Source organism: Kryptolebias marmoratus, linkage group LG22, assembly GCF_001649575.2.
Source record: "Kryptolebias marmoratus isolate JLee-2015 linkage group LG22, ASM164957v2, whole genome shotgun sequence".
Taxonomy (NCBI): domain Eukaryota; kingdom Metazoa; phylum Chordata; class Actinopteri; order Cyprinodontiformes; family Rivulidae; genus Kryptolebias; species Kryptolebias marmoratus.
The window spans coordinates 1813392-1822441 of NC_051451.1; the positions used below are offsets into that span (position 1 = coordinate 1813392).

The 9050-nt window shown below is 43.3% G+C and overlaps 1 protein-coding gene across 1 annotated transcript; it reads left to right on the top strand.

Annotated features, from left to right (window-relative positions):
- The first annotated feature begins 59 nt into the window (after nucleotides 1-59).
- On the top strand, nucleotides 60-8266 carry crls1 (cardiolipin synthase 1). Its single transcript, XM_017439323.3, has 7 exons — nucleotides 60-605; nucleotides 1861-1998; nucleotides 3624-3753; nucleotides 3843-3928; nucleotides 4578-4646; nucleotides 5581-5672; nucleotides 7725-8266. Exons 1-7 carry the CDS (start codon nucleotides 222-224, stop codon nucleotides 7816-7818), a joined length of 993 nt encoding a protein of 330 aa, XP_017294812.1. The 5' UTR covers nucleotides 60-221; the 3' UTR covers nucleotides 7819-8266.
- Nucleotides 8267-9050: the final 784 nt, after the last annotated feature.

Below are 9050 nucleotides of genomic sequence, written 5' to 3' on the forward strand. Positions count from 1 at the left end.
TTTTCCGTTATTAACAGTTTTCTACTAAATAAAAACAAAACGCAGTTAAAGTTTCGAACAGATACTTTTCAAAATCAAATAATTGAAAACCCATTTTACGACATCGCGTACCGGAACAGTTTACGGCAACATGGCAGCCTGCTGGGTCGAGCAGGGCTTGTGTGCCAGTCTAACCCCACCATGACCACGGGTGGAAGAGTCACGGCGGCACGCGCGTGGAAATGTTAGTGACGTGTTTGGGGCGGGCTGCGGCGCCTTTGTTCCTGGACGCAGCTGGCCTCGTGTCCGCGCGCTGTCCCGGCAGCGTGTCCCGGCTGTCGCCCGCCTTATGGCGGCTGGGACACGCACCTGTAGCTGAGCACGCGAGGGCGACACGGCCCCAGGTGGGCGGCTCGTGGTTCCTCAGGCTGAAATGGACGGACGGCCGGGTCGCGTGCTGGAGTGGGCAGGTTCCCGGGCACGCGCGGAGAGCCGGAGGGCTGGAGAGGTCAGCGGGCGGCTTCCGGTCCCCGCTGACCCCCAGAGCAGGTCGAGGACTCTGCAGCGAAAAGACCGACGAGAAGGCGGACCGGGAGGAACCGGGGCTGTTCAAGTTCAAGGAGCTGGTGAGTCCAGAACCCGTGGGCGCAGAGTAACAGTTTGAACTCAGCCTGCTGGAGTGGCTGGGTGCACAGGCGATAAAACATTTAAAAAACCACAGCCAACAGAACCGGTCGGTCCATTTTACAGGTAGCTGAGTCATTCACAACACCTGGTGTCCACCCTGGTCCTGGGGGGGACACTGTCCTGCATGGTGTAGCTGTTCTCCTGCTCCTCAGCAGGTCTGCAGGTTCTGCAGAAGCCTGTTAATCATCTGCTGATTCTAATCAGGTGTGTCAGAGAAACATCTAAAACCTCCACAACCACCGCTCTAAGTGCTGCTTGTTGCACAATATTTAGCTTAAAACCAGCATTAACACTAACAATGAGTCACTCTTTGTAAGCAAAATATCTCATGAACCCCGGGGTGAATTTTAATTAAACATTTTAGGAAGTAATTATTAAATCTACATCTATAACAAGTACATAACAAATTACTATCATTGCAGTATCAGTGTGCACAGTAACAACATCAATAAATGAACTGCAATAAGTCGAAGGTCATTATACTTAGTACCATGAATCAACGCTCTGCTGCTAATACGGTGTTCCTCTGTTTATTCTGCTTGTTTTACACTACACTTAGGTATGAACGAACAGTTCAGATGGGTGAATTATAAAACTGGCATTCCAACAGCAAAATATGACTGAAAATGAACTCTGAATAAACCATATGTGGGATGAGAGAAGGGAACTTGGTGAGGTCAATTAAAATAATAAAGATTTAAAAAGGACTGTCATGGTAATCAGTAAAATCGTTTCCAACCCAGAATAATAATTGAGTTAGAGTATGATGAACAACTTCAGATGTTTAGTTTTTTGGGTTGAGATAATCTATGTGAAGGACTAACTGCACACTGAACCGGTTCAACTAAAATACTGCAGATTAGTTCAGAGGTAACCCAGTAAAAGGGCATCCATAAACTTCAAATATAATAATAATAATGAAACAAATACAGTCCAGTTCATGTGGACTTCATTTCCTTTGACTTCATCTTGATAGATTAATTTTATTTACATTGTGACAGTTTTAGTCAATAAGACTTTTTGCTGTCAGTAATAATTTCACTTTAATCTCAACATTTTAAGTGAAACAAAACATAAATCTTCGTAAAGTGTTCTTCTGTGTTGATGAGGTGTTTTTGTATAAAAGATTCAAACCACAGTGAGACTCCTGAAGTAAGCCCAGGTTTCCGTGACCTCCTTGTATTCCCTCGGCAGTATGAAAACCCTTGGACCATCCCCAACCTGCTGTGTGTGTGTCGGATCCTGCTGGCTCCGTACCTGGGACACCTGATCATCCAGCAGCACTTTGACCTCAGTCTGTTTCTCTTCACTGTGGCCGGAGCCACGGACCTGGTGAGGCACATTCACATCCTTTCCTCCTGAAGGTGGCCTCTCACTGGCCTGCAACTAGCTGGTGAAAGAGTTTCCTCCCAGGAGTCATAGAGGCTGGCTGTTTTCTTGTTGAAATTTAAACAAGTTAAAAAAAATGATGCAACAAATCTTCCAAAGGTTCATGCAGGCTTTGGTAGGTGGTACGATGGCCGACAGGTGCAAACTATCAACTTGTCTTTGTCTCATTAGACAGGCCCTCCTAATGAAACAGTTCAACATTGATCTCATCACCTGCTGGTGCAGATTCTGTCAGCCAGGACACAGTGAACCTGAAACAAATGCCTCTTTCACACAGACCCTAATTCAGAAGTTCCGCTCTACTCGGCTCCACTCGGCTCAGCTCGATAAAGAATGCATCGCGTTCACACCGGCCAGTTTGGTCGTTAGCAGAGAAACGCCTCCTCGTGTTGCGGGGGGCGGGGCCATGGCGCGGGGGGGTGCGCTACAGAAACTTAGTACTAGTTGTGTAAACAATGAAAGCGCTATGGACAACGTTGGCCCTGTGTTGTTGCTGTTTTTAAACTTATGGGGATTCTCCTGAGACTTCAGGAAGAGAGGCGCAGTGGAAGAAATGCTCTGGATGCTGCGATTGTTGCGTGGAGTAGGACAGCTGTTATCCGCCAGAGATTTCAGGCTTTACAAGCCTTCAGCTGGGGGACAGACGGCAGAAACGCTGCAGGGTAAGCTAACTCTGTTGTTTATATTCCTACCTTCGCTCTTTATGCTTGCATCTGGTCACACCCACGACCAATGAGTGAACAGGAGCTAAGCTTGCGCCGCCCACGAAGCAGGGCTGGCCCAGCTGGCCCGACTCTGAAGCAGGGACCAAAGAAGCAGGGACCGAGTGCGAAACAATGCAGATGTGAACGCTTGCAAAGCGAGCCGAGTAGAGTGGAGCCGGGACCTTTAGGGTCCGTGTGAAAGGGGCAAAGCTGGACTTCTGTTCTGCAGCTGAGGACGGTCAGTTTGAGCTGGGAAAGCTGGATTAAATCTGCATGTAGCTGACAGAACATCCCAGCTCCAACAGATGAGCCCTTCAGAATGCTACCTCACAGCTCACTGCACACTTGGTCACAAACAATCAGAACTCACTGAAACTGCCTGGTTTGTTTGAGTTTAGTTGCAGCGCAGTGAGACATTTATCAGAAGCAGAGACAGGCGTATCTGGGACAGTGTTTGTAGGCGTTCCTCACCTCTGTCAGCGTCTTCACCAGCTCCCTCCCTCCTTTTTCTGTTCTTACACTCACACTTTGAGTTGGCCTTTTATTCAAATCTATTTAGCTCTTAGTCAGTCTGTTTATCTTAGCCTTTCTGTACTCCTGTGTTTTATTTAGTGTTTAAGATATGTTTAGTTTCATGATTCCATTTAGATTATCTTAGCTCATATTTTACATATTGTTGTGTTTTATGACTGTATGTTTGTGTTCACGTGCTGTAAAGCTCTTTGAATCACCTTGCTGCTGAAAAAGGGCTGTATAAATAAATGTGATGCTATCGCCTGCCAACAAAGCTGCTCTTCTTAGTTCATTAACTCTTTTTCCAGTCAGACTTTAGAGCTGTTCTTCTTGTTCCTTTGTCTCCTTTAGTTGGATGGTTTCATAGCGAGGACGTGGCCCAATCAAAAGTCTGCTTTAGGCAGCGCTCTCGATCCGCTGGCTGATAAGATTCTCATCAGTATTTTATACATCAGTCTCACCTACGCTGAGCTTATCCCAGGTACAAAACTTCTGTCCTGTCTCACACGTTTCAGTGTTGCTGACGTTTCAAAAACCAACCCAAATATCACCTGTTGTCTTCTGTTCCAGCTCCACTGACAGCTCTGGTGATTTTCAGAGACATCGGTCTGATAGCTGCTGTCTTCTGGGTCAGATACAAGACTGTACCTCCCCCGGTGAGAAGCACGGCACTCCTCCCTCCAAGTAGCTAAAGTCCTCACAGGTTTTATACAAAAACTGTTGGGATGTTTAGGGAGCTAGAAGGATTTCCAAAGCACTTTAATTTTAATGCAAGGTGTGAAAAGTGCTCGGCAGCCTAATCAACCTTAGTTAAAACAAACATGAAACAAACACTCTGTGAACTTACAGACATGGAGCTAAACTCTGGTGTGCTGAGGGCTGACAGATTCTGAACGATAACAGATATTTTCAAGGTTTGACCAAAATAGTGACAACATAAGATCCTGCCTTTATTTATTTTATATTTTTATTTAATTTATTTTGTAAAGTTTATTTGAAAAGATCTGCTTTAAAGTTTTGTGCCTTTCTAGCTCTGATTTCTCTCATCTTTCTTTTACCTCATATCTTTTTTTAATTGATTGAACTGTGAGTCATTTTTGGACCAGGAGGAATAATGGACTTTTGGGAATGCTGCCCTCTAGTGGAGCAGTGGTGCACTTTTCTTTAGTTTAGTTTTTAATAATTAATCATGTGTGAATGTATCCACATTTTTTGTCTGAACATATGATCTCTAAAAGTGAGCACTGTGCTTGAAAAATGTTTAAATGTTCTTTACCATCTGTTTGTTTTCTTTCTTTTCTGCAGGTGACTCTTAGTAAATTTTTTAACCCCTGCTACACTACAGCACAGCTAAAGCCCACGTTCTTCAGCAAGGTGAGCCGAAGAACCATGAGCTTATTTCTGTAGAAGAATAAAAACCTAACACTGCATGATGGGAAGATTTACTGTAGTCCTCTCAAAACAAAACAGGTCACAGGTTTGCTGCTACTGGAATTAGAAATAACAAAGAAAACCTGACCACATTAACACTTTCTAAACCTGTTTCATGTTATCTGAATATTTTGTAGACAATATATCTGAAAACACACCTTAACCTTGAGTAAATATCTCATCTCTTTAGCTTTGTGTGTTTCTGCACCACATTAATGTATGAATATAAGTATTTATAGTAAATGGACTGTACTAAGGTTGGCCTTTCCAGCCAACCAGGCCACTCAAAGCACTTTACATCACAATCTGTGCCTCATCCACCCATCCACACACATTCATCCAGCACTCTGCTGCATCTCTACAAATAAGTCCTTCTATAGAGACTAATCAGTGCCTTAGATCACATTCAGACAGATGGGACACATCGGAGGCAGTCTTGCCCAGGGACACTTCGACATGTGGAATACTGGTGGAATCAAACCTCCGACTGTTTCATTGGAGGTTGACTGCTCTAACCGCTGATCCACAGCCACCCGTGTGTGTGTGTGTGTGTGTGGATAGTATACACTAATAAATGAAACCACCTTTGTCTGTAAAGTCTAAAACTTACAACTTTGTCCAAGAAAACTAAACTCTGAGTTGAAATGTTTAAATATACTTTTTGTTTTATTCTGAAGGGCTTATTGGTAAAATGAAAGGGTGTCAGTGTTAACAAGTACTTTAGTACAGGCAGTAAAAATACAAACTTCCTCAGTCCGAAGCCTTTCTGTGGGGTCTGACACCCACCATAGACTGTAGAATATTGGCAGGAAACAGTGTTTTGTCTTCTACATATGAAGTGGAAAAGGATGATCTCTGGTTTTCTCCCCATCTGTAGGTGAACACAGCCATCCAGCTGTGCCTGGTGGCAGCGTCTCTGGCTGCTCCAGTCTTCCAGTTCACAGACAGCCTCCTGCTGCAGTGCCTATGGTAAACCACACACTCCACATGTGTAACAAGCAGCACAGAAATGCTGCTTGTTTGGCTCAAGTGTGCTGAATCAGTTTGAATCAGATGTCAGAGTGAGCCAGAGTAGGACGTTTTATTGGATCCCAATGAGGCTCCTAAAGCTGCAGCCACATGTGCTGAACTTTGTCTGTTTGTTGTGAGACAACAGCAGCAGATAGGCTGAGTGATGAGAAACTCAAGGCTTGCACTTCTTTAACACACTGTAAGGAAGGATGCACTGATCCCACTGTTCTTTCCTTCAAACTGATGACTCGTGTTTACAAGCTGGACATGTTTGAAGAATGAACAGAAAAGGGAGTTTTTCAAACGGAGCACGTTTATAAGTTTCTGCACACAGTATCTGACCTAAGTGTAAGCATTACTCATTACTGCATGTTTCAAAGTTCAGAAAGCATCTCCCACATCCTCCTTAGTCTTCAAATCCAGATTTTTACCTCAGTTTGAAGAACTTTGAAGCTTAGAAGAAGACAATGCAAAAATAAACTTATTATAGAAAACACCTAAACATCTTCTTTTTATCTGTGAAAAACATCCTGCATCCTCAGGAACTCATCCTTCCATGCCTGTAAACTCTGTGACAAGCCTGATGTTTGTTGTGCTCCGTTCCAGGAAGTGCACCTGGACTCTGTTTGTATAAACGACACGGTGACATTAAATCTGTGTCAGACAAACTGTAGATGCACTTCTTATCACACTGGGACATGTAGGTAACGTAAAGCCTTAATGTCGTAGCACATGATATTTCTGACCGTGGGAACCTGCAGGAAACTTGTTTTCCTGCTGACCAGCTCCGTAGCATCAACAGGACACCAAGGACAGGGAAGGGATTACTGTCAGTTCAGTTACAAATCTTATCTGATAACCTTGATGCAGCAGGGGAGAAACTAGTTTCAAAACCTAAAAAATAAGTCACTGATGAACCTAAACCTGCCTCTGGTCTGTCACAAAGCCATGATGACTGATGTGAGGTCTGCAGGAACCAGGGAAAACTGCCACACTAAGAACTAATATAAATAAAACTAATAATGGTAATATAAATAAAATATGAAGTGAATTTGTTGAGAGGTGTCAGAGTGTATTAAAGCTGCCTGTCGATCCACGTGGAAAAACTCCTTTTGTCTGGTTGGTATAAAAGCTTTCTGCTGTTTCCTTAGAGTTGGCTGCTGCTGGGAGTTGTTCTGTAAATTAGGCTAACAGGAAGTGCACTCTGTCACCTCGGGGCAAAGCTGTGCTCCGACTTCTGTCCACAATTCAAATTTAGAGCCTTATCAACTGGTTTTAAGCAACATGGGAGTCATTATTGATATTTTTACCCTGTTTTTCTTTTTCTTTAAGTTAAGCAGCTGTCATTCCAACAGACTGTGACTCCTGTCATTTTCACACAAAAAGAATTACCTGTATTTTGTCATTTTAATTATGATTTGCGAGCAATGAAACTGCAGTGGACAGAGGGTTCGAGACGCTGCTGCTGGAAATGATGCGGAACATTTCACACACTCAGGGCGGACTACAGGGTGTCCAGCCTGGGATTACAACTGCACTTTTATTTACAGGTCAAAACTCCTGACAGGAAAAAAAACAACAAATAAAACAAATATTGTCCTTGTAAAAAAAAAAACTACCACCAATGGCTGATATATTTGTAGTTCAGTTTTTAAACCTGATAATCAATACGATTGGTCTTATATACAGTTTAAAAATTATCTGTAAAGTAAATGTGAACGTGTAAAAAGTTGGATTTTAGTTTGAAATTCAAGTTTCAGCCTACCTGCTCTGAGATGTTTTATTGAACACGAGTATTTAAAGTTATACAAATGTATTTAATTTGTTACAGTTTATGTTTTAAAGGGGTTCAGAGACAGAAAACGTGGATTTGCTTTAGATCTGCTACAGTGTATTTTCCTGACACCACCACTAGGGGGCACAATATGTTAATTGAATACTTGTAACAGGTGGATAAATGATAAAGTCTCACTATGTTATTGAATTGAGCCATGGGGATGTGTGTTGCAGGTATGTTACAGCGGTGACTACAGCAGCATCAGGATACAGCTACTGGCACTACGGCCGTAAGACTGTTAGGGTCCTGAACACCAGGTCTCCCTGAGAGCCTCACCTGGAGACGGACAGGAGTCAGACCTCAACCAGAAGTAGCCTCTGCAGAGATCCTGATCAGCCGGAGCAAACGAAGGACGGACAGACAGATGGGCCATCGCCAGGAGCATTCAATACAAGTAGCTGTGACAAGCATTTGTGGGTCGCCATGGCGATGGCACACAGAAACAAGCCGAGCCACAGATGGTTTGCTGCAGACACCAGTGGAACAGCAGCTCTGCTGCGGGTCTGGTCCAGGGCCGTGTGCACAGATAAAAACAGCAAACACAAACAGAAATAGAGCGTCCGCCCACACTTTCCAACATGCATGTCACCCACATTCACATCATCTGGTTTCTTCTTCTTTGTCCAATCAACAGCATCCAGCATACACATAATGATTGTCACATCATTGTCAGTTTTCTAAGCCAATGATTTGTGATTAAAAATAGAAAATCTGCTTTTGTTTCTCTGTTGGTATGTGAATGTTGTGGATGTAGGGAGGATTTTATCATTGTGAGCTAAAGAAAAATTATGTTTTATCTTATGAGACAGAAGTCTGCCAGCTGGTCCATTTCCAGCCAACAATCAGGATTAAGGTCCTCTAGCAGGGCTCCAGAGAAGCTCACACTTTAACAGGTTTTTTTCTCTGTTAATTAATTATAATGTCATTTAAAATAAAATGGAGTACAAACAATGCTTTTCTCTTAACTAGGCTGAGTGCAAAAATTAACAATACAGTTCAACCTGCCTTTGGCAGCAGGAAAAACTGAAGTTTAACTAGTGTCTCAGTTATTGATACATAATGGCCACAGATATAAAATAAGTAGCAACAGTCAGAATAATTGCTTTTCAAATAATCATAAAATGATGAGGCTGCAAGGAAGTCAGTCACAACCAAATACCTACAGAGAGTCAGGCAGGTCCTGAAGAGCCAGCTGAATGACAAGAACAAAGTCCAAACCATCAACACATCTGCAGTGTCAGTCATCAGATACCCTGGTGGTATAATAACCTGACCAAAGGAGGAGATAGAAGTCACTGACATCAAGACATGAAAGCTCCTCACAATGCACGGAGGGTTTCAGCCTAAGTCCAACACCCTGAGACTGAACACTAAGAGAAAGGAGGGAGGCAGAGGACAAGTGAGCATCAGAGCCAGTATACAGGATGAAACAACCCAGATCCTGGAGTCCATCAGGAAGAAAGCCCCCAATGATGATCTGCTAGGTGAAAGTCTCAGGC